Below are 23,726 nucleotides of genomic sequence, written 5' to 3'. Positions count from 1 at the left end.
ACGGTATGGAGATTCCTTAAAAAACTGGGAATAAAACAACAAAAAGACAAATATTCCAATTATAAAATGAGCAAATGGCTTAAATAGACATGTTGGCAAATAAGATATACAAATGGCCAAGAAACACATGAAAAGATGTTCAAAATCACTAATGTCAGAGAAATGCAAATCATAACCACACTGAGATACCAATTCACATCTGATAGGATGGCTATAATTTTAAAAAAAAGGAAAATAACAAGTGTTAACAAGGATGGAAGAAACTGGAATCATAATATACTGCTGGAAAGAATGTAAAATGGTGTACCAATTATGAGAAATTATTTGGTGATTCCTCAAAAAATTAAATATACGATTACAAATGACCCAGCAATTCTATTTCTAGGTTTATACACAAATCAGTTGAAAACATTCACTTAAATACTTATAAGTGAATGTTAACAGTAGCACTATTTACAAAAGCTAAAAGATGAAAAGAAACTAAATTTCCACCAATTGATGAATGGATAACAAACTGCGGTACACTCATGCAATGGAATATTGTTCAGCCATAAAAATAAAGGTCTCAAACATGTTACAACATAGATAAATTCTAAAAACATTATATTATGTGAAAGACTGAAGACACCAAAGGCCATATACTGTATGTGAGAGGTCCAGAATAGGCAAATTCATAGGGACAAAAAGGAGATTAGGGATTTTTAGGGGAGGGAAGAGTGAGGAGTGACTACTAATGGGCACAGGGTACCTTTCTAAGGTGGTAAAAATATTCCAAAATTACATAGTAATGATGGTTGTATAACCTGTGAATAAACAAAGCCAAAGAATTGTACACTTTGTTTTTTTTATTATTCCTATATATATGTATGGACCGCCATGGTGGCTCAGTGGTAAAGAATCCACCTACCTCTGCCAGGAGACACAGGTTCAATCATTAGGTTGGGAAGATCCCCTAGAGAAAGAAATAGCTATGATACTGTAGCATTCTTGACTAGGAAATCTCATGGACAGAAAAGCCTGGAGGGTTACAGTCCATGGGGTTGCAGAAGAGTCAGACACGACTTAGTGACTAAACAACAACAAATATATATGTACGCACACACACACAAAACAGAGTATCATTCAGCCTTAAAAAAGGAAATCTTGCCACGTGCAGTAACATGGAAGAACCTGGAAGGCAGTACACTGAGCAAAACAAGCAGCACAAAGACAAATACTGCATGGTACCACGTGCTGAGCTTAGTCGCTCAGTCGTATCTGACTCTTTGCAACCCCATGGACTGTAGCCCACCAGATTCCTCTGTCCATGGGGATTCTCCAGGCAAGAATACTGGAGTTGGTTGCCATGCCCTCCTCCAGGCAATCTTCCCAACCCAGAAATCGAACCCAGGTCTCCCGCAACACAGGTAGATTATTTACCATCTGAGCCACCAGGGAAGCCCATACATGGAATCTTAAAAAATAAATCAGAATCACAGAAAGTTGAGTCGTGGTGCCAGGGGCTGGAGAGGAGGTGAGGAAATGGGAACACATTGGTGAAAGGGCACAAACTTTCAGCTGTTAGATGAGTAACTGCTGAGGATCTACTGTATACAACATATTGGTTATAGTGATAAACTGTACTACATAATTGAAAGTTGTCAAGAGAGTAGATCTGAAGGATTCACCTCAAAAAAAAAAAAAAGATGAAAAAAAGGTAGCTATGTGAAGTGACAGATATATTAGTGAACTTGAAAATGTGATTCCTTTCACTGTATAAACATGGATCAAATCTTCACATTGTATGGTTTAAATATACTACAATTTTGTCAATTTAACTGCAGTAACTGGGAAAAAACAGCTTAAAAATTTAAAAAGTCACCATGGCAGCAGTATGAAGAAGGAACACAAACAAAAAGCCAAAGTGCATTTGGTCTGTAGAACTTGTTATTTGAAATATCAGAAATTAGAAAGATAAAAAAAAAAATTTAAAAGCAATGGTGATGGGGGAGTAACCAAGACAGCTGAGTAGCAAAATTTCACACACTCAAAGACCCAGAACAAAGGCAGTAAGGTGAAAAGAGCTTAGGTCAAAGCTATTGGCTGATACTGGAAAACTCTCCAAAGAGCTAGGAAGTGACTTGGATTCCTCCTAAAGACACTGGCAGCAGGCACTCTGGGGAGCTTGTTCTATCACGAGAACACTGATGCTAGAAACATTCTGGAGTTCTCCCTCTAGCAGGAAGCTTACTTGCCCATCAGCCTATCAGCACCAGTACCAGGACACGTATGGTCAAGCTGCAAGCTTCACAGGAGACCTAGCTTTCCTCCCCAGTGGGCAAGCACCAGCCTTGGCTACACAGCCTTCCAGCCAGGGCCAGATCCCAAACTTTAGGATCTGGCCCTGCCCACCGGTGGGCTGACACAAGACACAGGATCCCCTAGGATCCAACCCCACCTTCTAGCAGGTGACATGAATCCTGAGATCCCTCAGGCCCTGCAGCCAGATGTTCCAGGGTCCCCTGCCCACAGACAGCCTCAGTGGGACCTGGCCCCACTCACCATCAGACAGGTACCAACTTTGGGACAGCCGAAGCCATGCAGCCAAAATACCAAGACCCAGCTCTGTCCATTGTCAGCTGACTACTTCCCTATAAGAAGGGCCTCACACACAACAGGGATAGGGGTGAGCCCTGTCTACCAGCATGCCCATCCCCACAGTAGTTGGCCCTGACACAAGAGAAGGCCCCACTTAGCCGCATAGGAGTTAGCCCTAGAACATATAACTCTGGTGACCCAAGGAGAGGATGTTGTTGGGTCCCACAGGATTATCTTTTACATAAGGTCACTTCTCGATGATCAGGAAACATAAACCATCTACTTAATACCTACAAATAAACACAAAGAATTAGGCAAAAGGAGGTAACAAAAGACTATGTCCAAACAAAAGAACAAGACAAAACTCCAGAAGTAGAACTACACAAAGTGAAGACAAAGAATCTAACCTATAAAGGATTTAAGAATGAATAAACACAGTGTGAAGCTTAACAAACAGCTAGAAAATATGAAGAACCAAACAGAGCTGATGCATCTAATAAGTGAAATAAAAAACAGTAGAAGAAATCACAGTAGGTTATATGATATAGAGGAATAGATCATCGAATTGAAAGACAAAGTAGTAGAAATTACCAAAGCTGACAAGAAAAAAAGAAAGAATTTTTAAAAATTGAGGACAGTCTTAAAGACCTCTAGAACAACATCAAGCAAACAAATAATCACAATATATGGGTCCCAGATGCAGAAGAGAGAAAGGGGCAGAGAACTTATTAGAAGTGATAATAGCTGAAAATTTCCCATTCTAGGAAAGGAAACAGACATCCACGTCCAGGGAACACAGAGTTCCACATAACATCAATCCCAAGAGGTCCACACCAAGACACATAAATTAAATGGCAAAAATTAAAGAGAGAATCTTAAAAGCATCAAGGGAAAAGCAACTAGTTACATACAAGGGAGCTCCCATAAGACTGGTAGATAACTTTTCAGCAGAAACTTTGCAGGCCAGAAGGGAGTGGCATTATATATTTAAAGTGATGAAAGGGAAAAACCTATAACCAAAAATACATGCCAAAGCTACTTCAGATGTGAAAGAGATAATCTGACACACAAGGAAAAGCATAAAGTTTAGCACCACTAATCTGGCTTTACAAAGAATTAAAGGGTCTTCTCTAAGCAAAAAAGAAAAGACCAGAACTAGAAATATAAAAGTTATAAAAGAATACAATCTCATTGGTAAAGGCAAATATACAGTAAAGGTAGTAGATTAACCACTTATAAAGTGGGTAGGAAGGATAAAATAACAAAGTAGTAAAATCATCTATATCCATGATAGGCAGTTACAGGATAAACAAAACAAAAAAGTAAAAAATAATGTCAAAAGCATTCAATGTGGGGAAAGGGAGAGTAAAAACAAGCAGTCACATACATATATAGGTTACTGTATACAACTTCATGGTAACCACAAACCAAAAATGTATAATAGAAACACAAAAAAGAAATGAATCCAAACATAATACTAAAGAAAGGAATCAAATCATAAGGGAAGAGAGCAAGAGAAGAAAAGAATAAAAAGAACTACCAAAACCACCCCAAAACTATTAACAAAATAGCAGTAAGTACGTACCTATCAATAATTACTTCAGATGTAAAAGAACTAAAAGGATCAATCAAAGGACAAAGAGTGGCTGAATATATACAAAAACAAGACCCATCTGTATGCTGCCAACAAGAGACTCATTTCATATCTAAAGACACACAGATTGAAAGTAAGAGGAAGGAAAAAGGTATTTCATGCAAATGGAAATGGAAAGAAAGCTAGAGTACCAGTATTTATTACCAGACAAAATAGACTTTAAAACAAAGACTGTAACAAGAGAGGAAAAAAGGACATCACATAATAATAAAGGAATCAATCCAACAAGAAGATATAATCATTGTAAATATACGTTCACTCAACATCAGTTCAGTTCAGTTCAGTCGCTCAGTTGTTTCCGACTCTTTGCGACCCCATGAATCGCAGCACGCCAGGCCTCCCTGTCCATCACCAACTCCCAGAGTTCACCCAAACTCTTGTGCATCGAGTTGGTGATGCCATCCAGCCATCTCATCCTCTGTTGTCCCCTTCTCCTCCTGCCCCCAATCCCTCCCAGCATCAGGGTCTTTTCTAGTGAGTCAACTCTTCGCATGAGGTGGCCAAAGTATTGGAGTTTCAGCCTCAGCATCAGTCCTTCTAATGAAAACCCAGGACTGGTCTCCTTTAGGACAGACTGGTTGCATGTCCTTGTAGTCCAAGGGACTCGCAAGAGTCTTCTCCAGCACCACAGTTCAAAAGCATCAATATAAGAACACCTAAATACATAAATGTGAACAAACATAAAAGCAAAAATTGACATTAACAAGTAAAAGTAGCAAACTTCAATACCCCATTTAAATCAATAGACGATTCAGACCAAAAAATCAATAAGGAAACACTGGCCTTAAATAACACATTAGATCAGATGGCTATATATATATAAGATCAGATGCCCATATATATATATATATATATATATATATATATATAAATACTTTATTCAAAAATAGCAAAATAAACCTTTCAAGTGCACATGGAACATTTTCCAGGATAGATCACATTCTAGGCTACAAAATATGTCTGAACAGATTTAAGAAAACTGAAATCATATCAAGCATCTTTTCTTACCACAACGCTGTAAGCTTAGAAAGAAAGTGCAAGAAATACAAACACGTGGAGGCTAAACTAAATGCTACTGAGCAAAAAACATGTCACTGGAGAAATCAAAGGGGAAATAAAAAAATTCCTGGAGACAAATGAAAATGGAAACATAATGACTGAAATCTATGCCATGGAGCAAAAGCAATTCAAGGAGGGAAGTTTATAGCAATACAAGCTTACATCATGAAACAGGAAAAATCTCAAGTAAACAACCTAATAATACATCTGAAAAACTAGAAAAAGAACAAATAAAATCCAAATTAGGAGGAAAGAAATACAAAGATCAGAGAAGAAATAAATAAAATAGAGACTAAAAAACAATTTTAAGAAACCATGGAAACTAAAAGCTGAATCTGTCAAAAAATAAAATTGATAAACTATTACTCAGATCAATTAAAAAAAAAGCAGGCCCAAATAAAATCAGAAATGAAAAACGATGTTATAACTAACATCACAGAAATACAAAGGATCATAAGAAATTACTCAAACAATTTATACATCAATAAAATGGACAACCTAAAGGAAATGGATAAATTCTTAGAAACATAAAATCTCCCAAAATTGAATCAAGAAAAAATATACAATATGAACAGACCAATTACCAGTACTGAAATTGATTACTGACTTAAAAAATTCCCAATGAACAAAAGTACAGGACAGACAGTTTCACAGGTGAACTGTACCAAATATTTAAAGAAAAGTTAACATCTATCCTTCTAAAACTACTCCATAAAACTGAAGAGAAAGGAATGTTTCAGAAGTCATTATACCAGGCCAGCATTACCCTGATACCAAAACCAAAGACACCCCAAAAAAAGAAAATTACAGGCCAACATCACTAGCGAACACAGACGTGAGTATCTTCAACAAAATATTAGCTAACTGAATCCAAAAGTACATTAAAGGGATTAAACACCATGATCAAGTGAGATTTATCCCAGGAATGCAAGGATATCCACAAATAAATCAATGTGATACACCACAGTAACAAACTGAAGAATAAGAATCTTAAGATCATCTCAACAGATGCACAGACAGCCGTCAACAAAATTCAACATCCATTTACAATAAAAACTGTCCACAAAGTGGATACAAGAGGGAATATACCTCAACATATTAAAGGCCATACAAACCTAGAGCCAAATCACATTCAACAGTAAAAAGCTGAAGCATTTCTTCTAAGATCAGGACAAGACAAGGATTCCCACTCTTGCCTCTTTTATTCAACACAGTATGGCAAGTCCTAGCCATAACAACCAGACAATAAAAAGAAAATGAACCCAAACTAGAAAGGAAGAAGTAAAACTATTTCTGTTTACAGATGGCATGATACTATATAAAGAAAATCCGAAAGATGCCACCAAAAAACTATTAGAATTAACACATGAATTCAGTAAAGTTGAAGGATATAAAATTAACCTATAGAAATCTGTTGCATTTATATACACTAACAACGAACTATCAAAAAGAGAAATTTAAAAGTCATATTTACAAGAGTCCCCTGCTGGCTTAGTGGTTAGGATTCCAGGCTTTCACTACCATGACCCAGGTTCAATTTCTGGTCAGGGAACTGGAATCCCATAAGCTGCAAGGTTAAATACATAAATAAAACAATCACCTTTACAATTGCATAGAAAAAAAAAATGAGAAAGCAGTTACTTGTAGCTTTTCTATTCCTTAGTTATACATGCTTCCAATAAACAGGGCATGTGGTTTCACCCATAAGGACTTTTTAAAGGCCCTATAGTATAATCTAGACAACTCCAGAAAGTAACTCACGCATAATCAGGCAAAGTTATTTTACAGTTCCACGCTTCTGAGTTTCAACTTTAAAAAAATAGCAGAAGAAAGCACTTCAAATTTGACCTATTTAGGTTAAAAATTAGTGGGAAAACAAGCTCCTTAAAAGAGAAAATAAAATAGAACCAAAAAATTCAAAATAGAAGATAACCTACAAAACAAAGAGTGAAGAAAACAGGAAAAAGTAGGCAATAGTAGTCCAAAGTAAAGGGGAGAGGGGGAAGCATGTTTCAGATTAGCCTGGCATCAATAGTCCAAGCTTCTATTAGTCTCCCCTACTCCATCTCAATTATTCATGCCCTGGGTAGATGAACTTTCTACCTTCACCATGAAAACAAAGGATTACTTTAACTATCTGTGTCATGAAAAATTTTCCAAACCCTTGGTGATTCTTTATTCCTGCCCTTTAGTCAAAAGATAAAATATCCCCTACTGCATAGGACTTAATTTTTTCACCTGTTCCAACCTTCATCCCACCACAAAAAAAACTGCTTCATCATCAATCCTCTCTCCTGGTTATATTATCAATCTCTCCCTCTTTACTGGCTTCTTTCTTCAACACATAAATATGTTCAAAATTCTTTCATCCTAAGAATACAAAAATTCTGCCTCCTCCTTGCAACCTCTTCAAACTCATTTGCCAGAATGGGCTTTCTAAAACACAAAACCAATTATTTTGGTATTCTTGCTGAAAATTCCTAAAAAGTTCCCCTCCAGAGATTTTTCTAAATATCAAGATTTTATTTCTCATCACAACTGTTCCTCACTGTGCCAAATTTTGTCGAGCACTTATACAAAACTGACTATAATGCCATTTTCCCATTTATCCCTAGGTAACTGTAGCTCATTCTCCAGTATTCAGCACAAGCTACACTGCCTCCTATTTCCTGATCATCCTTTCAGACTGAGATACCAATCTTTGGCCAGTGTTTTCTCTTTATCTGCCCATGATTTCTTATGCATTCTAGGCTGTAATCTTTGCTTTTTATTGTCTGTCACCCTCTCTATACTATGAGTAAACTGAAATCGAAGACTGACTTGTCAGCTCTGCCTCAATATCTTTTAAACTATTCAGTAAATGTCTGCTAAATGAATGACAGATCAGCAGCAAAGATAAGCAGACATGGACACAGTAAACCACGATTGAAGCATCAGACTTGAAGTAAAGATATATTTGCACTTATGTAAAACTGACTGCCATGTGAAATATCATTCTACAGTATATAAAGCAATCATTTTATGGGGCTTGAAAGGGAGCCAACGGAATAGACAGACTGTCTCCTGCTGGCTCCTGGTTATGTGCAGACGTGGATCATCTTCCTATCAGCCTAAGGATGAAGCAGTTACAAAGAAAAGGCAGTGCTAAGGATGTTGTAGAGAGATGGAGTCAGGGCTTGGATTCACTGCTCTGTCTCTGAACTTCTCCTGCTAGATGAAATCAAATTATCTTTATTGCTTAAACTCCAATCTTTTCAATTCAAACTAAGTTGTAAAATGGCCAAAAGTTCCTTCCTTAATTATAAGCATGTTCCTTTGCAATGTGACTTCACCCTTCTTCCCCAGAAAAGGTGCAGTCTATTTCTCTAACCCTTAATTTGGGCTTGGTTCTATGCAACATTAGGTTAATGGAACATTAGAAAATGTGACACAGAAGTGTGTTTAAAAGGGCTTGTACATTAGGGCTTTCCCATTCCCACTCTCAGAAACACTAACTATGAAGTAAAGAAATCTGTGCTAACCTGGAGAATGAAATACCACATGGAGAGGGACTTCGGCTTTCCCAAGCAAAGCTCTAGACATGTGAGTGAGGTCATCCTAGAATATCCAGCCACAACCAAGGCAAACTCAGACCACAAGAACTGCCTGACCAACGTGCAGAATTGTGAGAAATAATGTGTGAAGCCACAGGTCCCCAATCTCTGGGCCACAGACCGGAACTCCTCAGATCAGTGGCAGTTATTAGATTAGAAATAAAGCACACAATAAATGTGCTTCAATCATCCTGAAACCATCATCTCCACTCCTGGTCCATGGCAAAATCCACGAAACTGGTCCCTGGTGCCAAAAAGGCTGGGGATTGCTGTATAAGCCACTGAAGTCTGGATAGTTTTTACAGTGTTATTGACTAAACATTTGGTTTGGTGGTTTAGTTGCTACGTCATGACCGACTATGTAGCCTGCCAGGCTTCTCTGTTCATGGGATTTCCCAGACAAGAACACTGGAGTGGATTGCCATTTTCTTCTCCAGAGGGATCCTCCCAACCCAGGGATTGAACCTGGGTATACTGTACTGCAGGCAGTCTCCTGAATTGCAGACTAGATGTCTGTGTCCCCTCAGATGTGTTAAAGCTCTAACTCCTGTTTACATGGGTTTCTGAGGAAGTAATTAAAGATAAATGAGGTCATAAGGGTGGGGCCCTGATACAACAAGATATGCCCTAATAAGAAGATACACCAGAGAATTTTTCTCTCTCTTTCAGTTATCTGCAAGCCAGGAATAGACTTATTACCCGCTATACCTTGATCTGAGACTTCTAAGCCCTAGACCTGCAAGAAGACCAATGTGTGTTGCTTTGTCATTCACTCTGTGGTGTTCTGTTAGGGAAGCCCGAGCGGGTTACCACTATACAGCAGAGCAAACTGAACAGTGAGTCTTAGCACTAGCCCTGCTCACTCTTTTTAAAAGATTACTGCGAAAAAAAAAAAAAAAATGTTTTGGGTATATGTAAATCAAGTTTTAAGCTAATTTATGGTTTAAGCTAATAATGAGATGCCTTTTGTCATCATATTGCTTCATTTACTCTTAATTGACCATCAAAGTTCTTTTCTAAATGGTGTCTAATACTGTACAGAGTAAAATTATCTACATTTATCCACCAGAATAGAATTTTACTATGATTACAGAGTACTCAAACAATGTAGTCACATTAATTTATTCAAATATTTGAGCACCTACTATTTACTTGGCAATGGTTATGATAAGGATGAAAGAAAATATAGTCTCAACTCTCAACAATACTCAGGGGAAGAGACAGACAAAATAAATAGTTTGTAGTATAGGGTACAGACTTTCATAGGTTCTATTACTTCAATGTAAACTACAGCTTCATTCTTTCCACATTAATGACCCTAAACTACTGTCACAAATACCAAAGTCAGACTTTCATATGTCAGGAGATATTTATCAACTTCAAGGTACAGCATTGTGGTACTGCCTGGCAATCAATTGTTCAGCTTTGTTATATTTACCAGTGCAGCAGTATGTGGGCTGTTATTTATCAGTTCAACAAATACTTATTTGTTGCCACAAATTTTATGCTATTTTGCTTGTATTTTTTTTACATTCAGTAAAAGTTTGATAGTAGTGATAATACGATCAAGAAAAGGTGGAACTCATCAAGTATACTGAAAGCAGGAATCTTCGGATGGCTGACCACATGTTCAATTATTAAGTAAAAAACGAAGTATATTAACCATTGGCAATATTTAAAAATCAAGTAAAAGTGATAAAGAAGCAGAGAAGCCTTTGGAATTATGGACTGGAATTATGAACTGTTGATTATAAAAACAATACTAGTGATCCAAAAGCAAAAGAACAATCATGAGTCCACAGAACTCTTGATGAGATAATGCTTGTTATAGACTTCTTAGTCATTTCAAAATGAGAATTTAAGATGGGAAATTATTTGTAAAAATTAGTCAGAATAGGTAAACCTATAGAGACAGAAGGTAGATTAGTGGCTGTCTAGGGTTAAGAGGTTTGGACGAATAGGGAGTAACTGCTCATGGTGCAGAGTTTCTTTTTGGGGTGATGAAAATGTTCTAAAATTGATTGTGGTGGTGGTTTTATGACTCTAAATATACTAAACCCACTGAATTGTAAGCTTTTAATAGGCAAACTGTATGGTATGTGAGTTATATCTCAAAAAATATATTGCTGATCAAAGCTTTAACTTGAAAGCCTCAACAGTTAAAAGATATTATTGGTCAATATTCAGTGTTCAATCTATGTTTTTCTTGTTTTAAATAATAATGTCCATCAATTTCAAGATAAAAAAAGAAGTAAACACTTCCACCATAAAACCTTATAACTTTTGTTCCCCTGGAAATAGAACATTCTCCCTAAAACAGGTAAATCTATTGTTGAACCTTCATGCTTTCATACAGCTTTTCAGAAGTAGCAGACAACCTATGTAACACAGCAAGTCCTGTAACCAAGGTATAAACAAAAAGGTGAGAAAGTACGTAGATGGAACAAATTATCACTGCATAGTTTACTATTATATCTTTAATTAAAGGACCTTCCTATCAATCTGCAACTTACCTTCATCATGACATTTAGTGTATATTTTTGATCTTCCCTCCTTGCCACAGCTTTTGCTTCCATAGCTTCTTTTGCTCTTTCCTGTGCTTGTAGGATAGACTTCTCCCTTATTCTTTGCATCATCTCTTTGTCAACTAAAACAAAGAATATCACTAAATTAGAATCATGATGAATTTGTCTTACTTAGGAGAATTTGTTTTTCTTACATATTGATCTGGGATAAGATGGTTTTGGACCCAACTTCACATGGAGAAGTAAGAACATTTCTCAGTATTAAACTAGTCAAGAAGCTAATAAGAGTGACTGTAACAGTAATGAATTAGTAAAGAATGGATGCCTTTGTGCACTGAGACAGACAGACACAGAGAGACAGAGAGGGAAGATATGAATAAGAGACAAGAGGAGCAATGGAGACAGGAAATAAGACAGGGAATGAGGATGCGGACAGGGGAGGAAGAGGAGGAGGAGAGGGTCACAGGAGGGAGAGAGAGGGTGTGCAATCGGAGGGATGGGGAGAGGCAAATCGGGCAGGAGAGGAGGAAAGAGAACACACTGATACTCCTCTCTCTCCTATTAGCTTATAAACCTGATCACAATAAAGCATCACTAGGAGGTCTCTTAGAAAAGAACACGGGTTGAGATCATCTAACATGATCGATCGCCTTCAAAAACATCAATGGTTAGTCTTATGTATGAAGAGTACAGGGCAAGCTTTAGGAAAAATTATAATGTCACACGACATGTTACATACAAAACTTTACAATTCACAGTCATTTTTTATTCAGTGATTCAGTATTTTAGAAACTGCAGGCTGTGATCCATTATGGGGTAAATTATGTTAAGAGAAGAAGGATTAAGGAAGGGATCCAGACTTTGAAGAAAAAAAACAGGAGGGGAGAGGAAACTTGGGAGAGTGAAGTAAGAAGAGACAAGGAGGGTAGGAGTGGAGGGATGACTAGTAAACCCTTATACTAACCCTTTATATTGTTTTAAAATATATGAAAATAATACAAAAAGAAAACTAGTTACAAAGTGTTATATTAAAATACTTACAAAATATTAAGTGTTATATTAAAACACAAAACATTAAGTTTGTGATATATAAATACCTGCTTCTTTATTAATGCATTAAATAATACATAGCAAAATGTCTAATATATAATTTCAAAGTAGTGCATCTAAAAGACAAAGGTACCTGATATGAACATGTTGTGAATTTTATTGATACTACTTTTGATTGTTGTCTACATTCATAATTGAAGGGAATATTAAATTTCAGTTAAAAATGAGTAAAGAGTATGGAATTTTTACCCATCCAAGATCCTGGCTGGAAATCAGGACTGGAATGAGGTCTGAAGCCTCTCCCCAACCATACACCTGTTTTAGTAAGAGGGTGGCAGAGACCTGGACCAGCTTCAGGGGCAGAAGTAATTTTTTTTTTTTTTGGGTAGAAGTAATTTTTAAAAAATCAAGTTTCTGAATTAAATGCTCCACATCTAAAAGAAATGAAAAATGGATCAAGAATGAACTTCAAAAAAAACTGGAGCAGTATTTTGTGAATAATGAGGGAGGCAGGCTTGGAGTAGATACTGGAGTTTCATAATACTATATGTGGAAAAAAAGATTGCTAAAACAATTTCACTGAATTGCACGTAAAACTGAGTCTGAAAAAAAAAAAAAATCAAGGTTAACAAATTTAAAAAAAAAACTGAGTTTGACATCTAAAAGAATCTCAAACTTGGTTTCTGAAGTAAAGTCAATGTTCATTACTTGTTACATAAGTTAGTTTTAAGACTGTTTTGATTCGTCTAATTGGTAATTATGGTCAAACCCAATCTGCTGCCTGATTTCTTACAGCACATAGGCTAAGAATTATTTTTAAAGTTTTAAATAGTGGAAAAAATCAAAATAATAGTAATATTTAATGACATAAGTGGCTCAAACTGTAAAAAGTCTGCCTGTGATGCAGAAGACCTGGTCCGGGAAGATCCCATGGAGAAGGAAATGGCAACGTACTCCAATATTCTTGCCTGGGAAATCCCATGGACAGAAGAACCTGGTGGGCTATAGTTCACGGGGTTGCAAAAAGTCGGACATGACTGAGGCAACTTAGCATGTATGCTATCTGTTTAAGTCATTATATTAGATGATGATTCTGGTCTCATCTAACTTCAAAATTAAGATTATCAACATCAAATGAAATAAATCAAAGTATTTACATTTAATTTTAGGTGAGAAGTCAGAACATCCTGTGTGTGTTTCATGACATATTCCCAGACACCATCTCGGACTTAAAGAATCAAAAAGTAAGGCAGGGGTAGGAGAGAACAAATCTGGTTTTAAAAACCCCTCAGTTAGTCTAGGATTCAATACAGAACTAAAGTAAGCTGGCTATGATAATCTCCCTTCCAGTATCTTCTGAACTCAAAACCACATTGTAGAGAAAAATCTTACCTAGTACCAAGAACTAAAAAATTTAATTCCACGGCAAGATATGAAGAAAACATTAATATAAAGAGTGGCTGCAATTTTCCCATTCTCAATAGTTCCAACTCAAGGCTTAATGCCAAAGACCTAAGAGAAATCTCAGACAGTAGACAGAAAACACAAGAAAACATGGTAACTGTATCAGAGAGGAAGATAATAGAGCTAAAACAGTAGAGGGCAATTCAGTTCAGTTCAGTCGCTCAGCTGTGTCCGACTTTTTAGGACCCCATGAATCGCAGCACGCCAGGCCTCCCTGTCCATCACCAACTCCCAGAGTTCACTCAGACTCACGCCCATCGAGTCAGTGATGCCATCGAGTCAGTGATGCCATCGAGTCAGTGATGCCATCCAGCCATCTCATCCTCTGTTGTCCCCTTCTCCTCCTGCCCTCAATCTTCCTCCCAGCAACAGAGTCTTTTCCAATGAGTCACCTCTTCGCATGAGGTGGCCAAAGTACTGGAGTTTCAGCTTTAGCATCATTCCTTCCAAAGAATACCCAGGGCTGATCTCCTTCAGAATGGACTGGTTGGATCTCCTTGCAGTCCAAGGGACTCTCAAGAGTCTTCTCCAACACCACAGTTCAAAAGCATCAATTCTTCGGCGCTCAGCCTTCTTCACAGTCCAACTCTCACATCCATACATGACCACTGGAAAAACCATAGCCTTGACTAGATGGACCTTTGTTGGCAAAGTAATGTCTCTGCTTTTGAATATGCTATCTAGGGCAATTACTGACCCACAAAGCTGATTTTGGCAGAAGAATAGAATACAGATTAACAGTACAGACAACAGGAGATCTCAACTTGGGACTGTACATTTTAATCTCTAAAAAACATTTTAACAATTTAGGTCCCACTACCACAAACTGATTTTATCTGTCTAGGGTAAGATTCAGACATCTGTATTCTGTAAAAGTTCTGTTGTTCAGTCACTAAGTCACATCCAACTCGTTGGGACCCCATGGACTGCAAGCACACCAGGCTTCCCTGTCCTTCACTATCTTCTGTAGTATACATCTTCAAACATGTAGCCACTGTTGAGTGTGACCTTCGGCAATTACTCAACCTTTCTGCACCTCAGTAGCTTCACCTTAATAGGAAAAAAAAAAAAAAATGGCGGGGGTGGTGGAGTACCTAAGTGATAGACTATTACAAGGATTAACAGATGAAAGAGTCGGACACGACTGAGAGACTGAACTGAACTGAATGCCTAATACAAAATGAGCGCTCATAAAGGCCAAACCGGGAGGCCTTACCCTCTGAAGATAGAAGCTCACATCGTTTAAGAGCTATTATTAACAGACTCAATTTTTTAGAAATTCGGTTACTCAATAATTAGGTTATTAGGTTATTTAAGAGACAGCTGAAGCACTACCTCATCTAAATGACGCTCGTGCCTGTTTTGTTTTCCTAGAAGAGCAACATAATTATTTCAAAAGATAGATTTTTGAATGGTATAAAGTTTTAAAAGCACAACCAGCTTAACATCTTTTAGTAAAGAACTTACCACCTGACAGAGAAAGGGTCTCCCACATGGCTGCTTCTTTTTTGCGCAGGGTGAAAACAATAGTGTTATTCCCAATCTTAGCTTTGCTGCTCTCATCGTCTATGGGAGCATAGAGAAACACCTCGAATAAAAATGGAGGGCAGTTCACCTATTCAGAAGAGGGGAAACGAAAGTTAATATGGCTACACAAAATGAAAAACACACCGCTTAAGAAATAAGTGATGGAAGCCAAAATCATTTTCTTAAATTCCTGCTATAAATTTATTCCCAGGTCACGATAAAAGTAGCAAGGCATATGGAAGCCATGGATAAAATCATCCCTGACCCGATGACATCTATCTACAGACCAGGTGTCACCTGTATGAGATTCGTATCTTATTTTGTTTTGCTTTGTTTTATTTTTAATAGGACTAATATTTTAGGATGCTTATCTGCAAGGACGCGCCTCTTGCGCGTCCACAGCCATGCCCTCGCAGACGCCTCAGACCACACCCCCAGGGCCGGCTGGCACGATTTGCGTTCCTACCTTCAGATAATTTTCGGTGCAGAACACGTCCGCATCTCGGACGCTGACGCCTCGGAGAGGCACAGAGATGAAGACCGCAGTGCTCGTCTGCTGCCAGCTGTAATTGCTAACGTGCAGCGGCATCCTGTGAGGCAGCCGGCGAGAGTGAGGCGGACTCACGCCCGCTCGGTTGCTAGGGAAGCCGGGGTTACCACACGCCAGCCCTTCCGGGTCAGGAGGGCCGGGGCACCCAGCGTTCCCAGCGTGCCCCGGGCGCGCCCCTGCGGCCGCCCTGCGGAGTCCCCTCGCGACCGCCTGGGCCAGATTGTGGGGGCGTTCCTGCTGTTTGGGGTCTTATCCCTTCGGGAATCTGCGAAGTAGCAGACCCACTTCCGCTTAAGCAAGAAAGAAGCTTCACGCCTAAAAATGCAAAAAAGGGACGTAGGAAAGCGTGACCCGCGAGAAGCAGGTGCGACGCCCACGCGCCGTGGCAGCCTGGCCTTTTGTTTGTTGTGACGGAAGCTGTAGAAGTTAGCACCATTTGGTGTTCTTGTTCGGGGAATTTCCTGCTCATATAGACGTTCTGGCCTAGAAGCCTGCTGTCCAGTTATAGTCGTTCAAAGCCTGTCAGTCGGAAGCCACTCACAGGCGTGTAGATAGGGTTCGCTCCTTGGTTTGAGAACTTAATGACTGTATGACTCACCTGAAGAATGCTTGGCAGCAACTCAACTGTAGGATAAGTTAAATTGACACTGATATGTTTTATAATTGCTTAGGGAGACTTGTAACTTTCGCGCTGAAACGAAACTTGAAGACCATGTTAGTCTTCCCACATGCCGTGTTTAAGGAATCTGAGATCCATATACCCAACCCTGTTGTCACTTGGATTATTGTGGCTACACCGTGATTAAGATCCTAATGCCGTAGCTCCCAATATTCTTTACTTGGAGACGCTTTAAAAATTACCGGAATTTGATTTTTTTTTTTTTTTAATAACATGAAAGCAGTGGCACCCCACTCCAGTACTCTTGCCTGGCAAATCCCATGGACGGAGGAGCCTGGTAGGCTGCGGCCCATGGGGTCGCTAGGAGTCAGACATGACTGAGCGACTTCACTTTCACTTTTCACTTTCATGCATTGTAGAAGGAAATGGCAACCCACTCCAGTGTTCTTGCCTGGAGAATCCCAGGGACGGGGGAGGCTGGTGGGCTGCCGTCTCGGGTCGCACGGAGTAGAACACGACTGACGCAACTTCGCAGCAGCAAGCACCTACAAACTATTTGCCACCTAGAAATAGGGATTTTTAACATTTTATTTTGTAAGTCACTAATAAAAATTTAAAAGCTACTGAAAAATATCCTTGAGGAAAGCTAAGAAACAACAGACTTGGGAGGGAAAAAACACCATCTTTTACCCTGCAAACAGGCCACCCCTCAGTACAGTTCATCGTCTCAAGATATCCTAACTTTGAATACTGGGACCATGTTAGACTTCTTGTCTCTTGTCCTCCCAAGCAGAGAAACCTAAAAATCAATCCTGTAGATTCTTTTTCATGTTGCTTTTAACATTTTTCCCTCTTGTGTGCAATGCCTACTTTCACCATTTTCTTTCAAACTCTCTTTTGTGTCTTCTAAAGACAGTTTATGTATTCCAAAATTTTAAAGTGTAGATTCTGCCACTATAAAGAAATACAAGTGATATAATGTATTTATGGTAAATTAAAAGTATACTTTGAGCTGTTTGCGAGTTTCAGGGAAATTATCACTTTGTTAAGCACGTACAAACTTGTGTGGTGAAATTGTTCTATCAGTCTTATGAAACTTTTTGCACTCTGAATGAATATTTTTTAAAAACTTGATCGGTTTTATTACTGAATCATTACACCAGCTGATACCAATTTAAAACACCATTAATCTGTATACTTCAAGACTTAGGTACTTACCTAAAAAGTGTTTCACAAGCCTTGAAACTAATTCAGTCCTAAAAGTGTTCCTTATCTGTGTTCCTTAACAGATTTAAAAAACAAAAAGATCTTAATCTAACCCAAGTGTAGATGGAAATTTGATTTATGGCAAAAGTGTGCACATAAATGGGGAAAAGCAAAGAAAGGAATGACTATTGAATACATTGGTGTTAGAAATTGTAACCATATGGGAAAAAAATGAGATTGAATCGCTACATGCATATGGTGTCACACACAAAAATGAATTTCAGATGAAGATATATAAATTTAAAACTTATATGTATTTTTATATACACATACATGTGTGTATATATGATTTTGTCATACTTAAGCTTTTCTTAAGTATGATATCAAAAAGCACTTATGTTAAAGAAAAAAGATTGAAAACTTGAACTAAGATTAAGAACTTGTATTCACCAACAGGCACAATAAAGAATGACAAGATATATATATTTTCAATATATATTGGACATCTGTAGTTGAATAACTTGTGTTTTATTCAGTCACTGAGCAAGGAAGAACATGTGCCACCCTGAGTGTCTCAGTAAGGGGGTTCAGAACTAGGGGGAAAGTCTAAGGGAGGGAGGGTTTCCTCTAGATTGGATCCTTTCATAAAGAGAGGGAAACTCTATGCTTGAATAAAGAAGTAACTGTCCATAGCAGCTTCCTAGCAAAAACCTGAAAACAAGCCAAATATCAGTAGGTATATTCATACAAAACAATATCATCCAACAATAAAAATTAATTATAACTTTATACTGGGTGGATGAGTGGGGAAAAAAAAGCAAAGACCCTTAAGGAATAATGCCATTTTTATAAAATTTTAATGAAAAGCAAATCTGTTGGTTAAGGATTCCTGTATATGTGGTAAAACTATAAAGGAAAGATAAGATGTCAGAAAGGATAACAGTTAACTCCTAGGTGGAACTCTGGCAAGTGACATTCTTTGTGGTAGCCAAAAGAGCTGATTTCTGCATAGACACACTGCATGAATTAAAACAAATTTGCTCAAAGCATGGTCCCCTGACAACAATGTCAGCATCATCTGGGGACTTGCTAGAAATACAAATTCCCAGACCCCACTGAAGACCTGCTGAACCAGAAAACCCGGAACTGTGGCCCAGCAATCTGTGTTCTAACAGAACCTCCAGGTAATTTTGATACACACCAAAAACTGAACCACAAGGGTAAGAGATAGCTTTTAATAGGGGAAAGGAGAAACTCACAAAGCCAAGAAAATAACAAAACAACCCAGGTTCCCCCATTCTCCCCTCATCCCAAGGAGAAGCATATAGGACCCAAAGCAATATGCTTGATCTGCAATGTAGCTTTGCATTATAGGAGAGGAATTCCATCCCCTTGCTGTCCTCCCTTCCATAAGAAAGGAGAACATACAAGTTTAAAGCTTAAGTATATGTATTTTTATATACACACACATGCACGCGTGTGTGTGTGTGATCTTGTCATCGTTAAGTTTTTCTGTAAGGTTTTATCTGTAAGGGCAAACATGAAGGGGAACCTTCTCAGGAGGGAAACTAGTGGGACCCAGGCAATTCGTGGTTTAGGTGCAAACTATAAGAATTATCTGAGAAAGCCAGCTACCCAGTATCTGGAGACCTTGATTCACATGGAAAGATTAAGTTGGGGAAAAAAAAAATTACTAGCACTGGCAAGATGAGTTCAGGTGCAGCTCCTCCCACTGGAAGACAGGAGGATATTGGCTGGTTCCCTAGAAAAATTGAGAGAACACCTCAAATTATTTTTGATTTTGTTCATTATAACAAAGTATGCCATCAGAGAGCATCAAAAAAATTGCTAAGTTTTTTTTACCCTTCTGCCTCTAGTTTTGGTGATGGATTTGCTTTATTCATCTTTTGACTCATAATGTACATATACAAATCTCTATATTATTTGTATGTAACAAATATTAGAAAAAGTAAAAATTTAAAAACAAGTTCTATAATAGAGGCATGTCCTTATTTTCTTCTTCCGTACTGTCAGGCTTTTAGGGAGTGAAAATGTACGTACATTACAAAGCAAAAATTAAATCCGATTTATTATTCACCTAAAACTAATTAACCATAATTTATTCTTTGATCATCAAAGTCAAATTTGGCCATAAGGAAAGACTCATTTATGATTTTTTTTAACACCACCTCAGAACTTTTTTAAAAACCCTTTGAAAAAAAAAGCCTTTATTCTTGCAACAAAATGATTTAGACACACTTGGAATTTTTTTCCTTTTTTACTCTAGGAAATGGAATCAGTCATTCTCCAAGAAACTTTAGTTCATTGGAAGGACTGATGCTGAAGCTGAAACTCCAATACTTTGGCCACCTCATGCAAAGAGTTGACTCATTGGAAAAGACCCTGATGCTGCGAGGGATTGGGGGCAGGAGGAGAAGGGGACGACAGAGGATGACATGGCTGGATGGCATGACCGACTCGATGGACATGAGTTTGGGTAAACTCCAGGAGTTGGTGATGGACACAGAGGCTTGGCCTGCTGCGATTCATGGGGTCGCAAAGAGTCAGACACAACTGAGGGAGTGAACTGAACTGAATGCAGAATAGCTTTCAAGTCAATATCTCAGCACTAGGTTTTAAATGCATTCACTATTTTACTATTTTAAATTTGGGCTTTAGGAAAAGACAATGTGATTTACAGCTAGACAAGAATATATAAGTAGAGCTCATGTAGAGAGTGTGAAGTGCCATTTATCCTTTTTATTTTTGGCCAAAATATCTTAGGTTGACATTTACAGAGTATAGATCTTAATGATTTTTCCTACTAGACTTGTTTTAGCATATCAGTTTTTTTTAAAAGAATTTTAAGTGTTTCTAGTTCCTGAACTGGCGTTATGGAGCTTGGAAGTCACTCCATCCCAACAAGAAAAAGACTGAAGAAAATGAAACATCAACAACTCTTCTTAACTGCACAAGACAAGTAAGGTCACAGAGCAAGCCACTGTCCCCCAAATGGGAGAGATTGTATGTATGGTGAATCACAACCAATCAGAGCAGAAACGTCCATGGAACTAGTGCCAAGGCAGGAAAACCTGAATGTAGTTAACAAATTGCTAGAGGCTCACTGTGGGCAGATCTGAGAGACAAAAGCTAGTCTAGGGGGACTCAGCCCCCAACATTTTTGTGAGTTTTACTTTCTGAAACCCCACCAGTTTCTCACAGTTTATATTTACACAAAAATATCCTCAAGCTCTCATCAGGGGGATGGGAAATGAATGATTTTGAAATATGCCAGAGCATTTATTTGTTCTTAGCAATACCTTACCTTGGAAGAAATTATTTAACCAGAGCCTAAACTGCTAGAGTTTTATCAGAGTTTGACTAGAAAAAAATTTATAGCATTAAATGCATATGTCAGAGAAAGATCTAAAATCAATCAGTGTCTACCTTAGGCAGCTAGAAAAATAAAAGCAAAATAAATCCAATGTAAAAAGTATTTTAAAAGGAGAAATAATTTATAATTAAAGCATAAATCAATGAAATTAAAACTAGGAAATCAATAGAGAAAATCAATAAAACAAATCTGGTTTTATGAAAATAAAATCAACAAGCCTCTAGCCAGCCTACATAAGGGAAAAAAAGCGGGGGAGTAAGGGGAGTGGAGAGGACACAAATAACTAATACGAGAAATGAAAGAGGCGATATCACTGCAGACACCATGAATATGAAAAGGATAATAAAGGAGTAGTACTATGAACAACTCTGTGCCTACAAATTTGATAACCTAGATGAAATGGGCCAACTTCCTGAAGGACATGATCTGCCAAAACTAACACAAAAAGAAATAAACCACCTGAATAGGCCTATATCTACTAAAGAAATTGAATCAATAATCAATAACCTCCCAAAAGAGAGCGTTCCAGACCTTGATGGGGGTCACTGGTGACAAACATTAAGGAAGAAACTATACCAATTATCTATAGTTTTTCAGAAGACAGAGGTAGAGGATATACGTCCTAACTCATTCTACAAAGTCAGACATACCAGCACCTAGAAATCTCCAAGACAGGCCAACCTTGTGCCTAGTCTTGAAGTCGGGTAGTGTCAGTCCTCTTTCTTCTCCTTCAGTAATGTGTTGACTATTCTGGGTATTTTGCCTCTCCATATAAACTGTAGAATCAATTTGTCAATATCTACAAAATAACTTGCTAGAATTTTGATTGGGATTGCATTAAATTGATAGATCAAGTTTGAAGTACAATAATCAATGCGGTGTGGTATTGGTGAAAGGACAGGCAAATAAATCAGTGGAACAGAACAGAGAGCCTAGAAATACACCCACAGGAATATAGTCAGCTGATCTTTGACAAAGGATCAAAGGCAATATGATGGACAAAAAACAGTCTTTTCAACAAATGAAACAACTGGACACCCACATGCAAAAAAGTAAATCTAGGCATAGTGGTTCTAACCTTCACAAAGTCTATTCAAAACAGATCACAGACCTAAAATTAAAATGTAAACTTATAAAACTCCTAGAAGATAACACAAGAGAAAATCTAGATGACCTTGGATTTAGTGATAAATTTTAGGTACAACACCAAAGGCATGATTCATGAAAGAAAACTGGTAAGCTGGACTACATTAAAGTAAGTTTTTTTCTGTCCTATGAGTGACACTATCAAGAGAATGAAAATACAAGACACAGAATGGGAGAAAATATTTGCAAAGGATACATATGATAAAGGACTGTTACCCAAAATACCTAAGAATTCTTAAGAAAACAAACAACCTGATTAAAAGATGAGCCAAACCTTAACAGACACATCACCAAAGAAGATACACAGATGATAAATAAGAATATGAAAAGATGTTCCACATCATATGTCATAAGGGAAATGCAAATTAGAGCAATGACATACCACTACTAAACACATATTATAATGGCCAAAATCCACAACAATGACAACACCAAATGCTGACAAGGAAGTGGAACAAGAACTTTCATTCATTGCTGGTGGGAATGCAAAAAATTGAGAGTTTAGTGGTTTCTTACAAAATGAAACATTCTCTATTTGCTCTAGCACCTCACCTCACCAGGCTCAGCATTCCCTTTTTTATTTCTTCTTAGCACTTAAACTCTAATTCACTTTTAGTTTATTTTCTTTTTCTATAGAATAAAAATTTCATGAGCGTAGTGAGTTTTGTCTGCTTGATTTATGGCATGCACTGCGATGTTCTTAGCAGTTAGAACAGTGACTGACATAAATAACACTCATTATTAAATGTTGAATGAATGAATATCTTATCTATATATTGGATTTCATAATTTTTGTTTTTTATTTTTTACCTTTCAGGATCCTGAATTGTACTTCTCTTAAAGTCTTTTTCAGGCTGTGCTGTCATTTTCATTGAGTGGATCAAAATTTTAAAAGATGTTTGTTGGCTATTTTTATCATTAGTTTTCTTCATGTTTTGAAATTTTGATTTACAGTGGGTTTTTTTTTTTTTCTTTCCTTTTACTTTTGTTTCTTTCTTCTAGGTTCTTCCTTTCCTTTCTGGCAGTTTTAAGTTGCCTCTAACCTGTGTCCTAGGAACTCCAATTCAGCCAAGTGTTACGTCAATTTACTGTTTCAAATTCTTTGGTGATACTGTACACAAGTTACCAACTGAGAAAATTACAAAACTGTGTATTTGTGCCACATTAGGCCCATAAGCTAGAGTCCCAGGTATCAGCTGGAGCCAAGTTTGCTTTTTAACCTTTTTCACATGTGAGGCAGCAGCACAAGTAATCCCAGCTCACACCAGGCTTAAAGCAGTTATTCCTGTTCTATTGACCACTAAAAATAAATCAGTTTCACAAATTTCACCAAATTGAAGCCCATCAATTTTATTCACCTTT

General features: G+C 37.7%; 1 protein-coding gene and 1 long non-coding RNA gene across 4 annotated transcripts in view; one reads left to right on the top strand and one right to left on the bottom strand.

The window, feature by feature from the left end:
- DNAAF4 (dynein axonemal assembly factor 4) overlaps nucleotides 1–16,112 on the bottom strand; it is a 72,958-nt gene extending 56,846 nt beyond the window's left edge. For all 3 annotated transcript variants that reach the window (XR_009739148.1, XM_061431223.1, XM_061431224.1), the window contains exons 1-3: nucleotides 15,916–16,112; nucleotides 15,390–15,537; nucleotides 11,397–11,530 (exon numbers count right to left, since the gene is read on the bottom strand). Coding sequence is in view for 2 of the 3 variants with exons in the window: in XM_061431223.1 (XP_061287207.1) it covers nucleotides 11,397–11,530; nucleotides 15,390–15,537; nucleotides 15,916–16,038 (405 nt within the window). In the remaining variant the exon portion in view is untranslated. The remainder of the gene's footprint in view (nucleotides 1–11,396; nucleotides 11,531–15,389; nucleotides 15,538–15,915) is intronic.
- Nucleotides 16,113–16,114: 2 nt separating this feature from the next.
- Nucleotides 16,115–23,021, top strand: LOC133256268 (uncharacterized). The gene is made up of 2 exons (XR_009739149.1): nucleotides 16,115–16,363; nucleotides 20,112–23,021. It is a non-coding gene; the product is annotated as an uncharacterized LOC133256268 (long non-coding RNA).
- Nucleotides 23,022–23,726: the final 705 nt, after the last annotated feature.

The sequence above is a fragment of the Bos javanicus genome, chromosome 10 (genome assembly GCF_032452875.1).
Source record: "Bos javanicus breed banteng chromosome 10, ARS-OSU_banteng_1.0, whole genome shotgun sequence".
Classification (NCBI taxonomy): domain Eukaryota; kingdom Metazoa; phylum Chordata; class Mammalia; order Artiodactyla; family Bovidae; genus Bos; species Bos javanicus.
The sequence above is the reverse complement of the archived record's forward strand: the minus strand, read 5'-3'. Positions and strand labels throughout refer to the sequence as shown.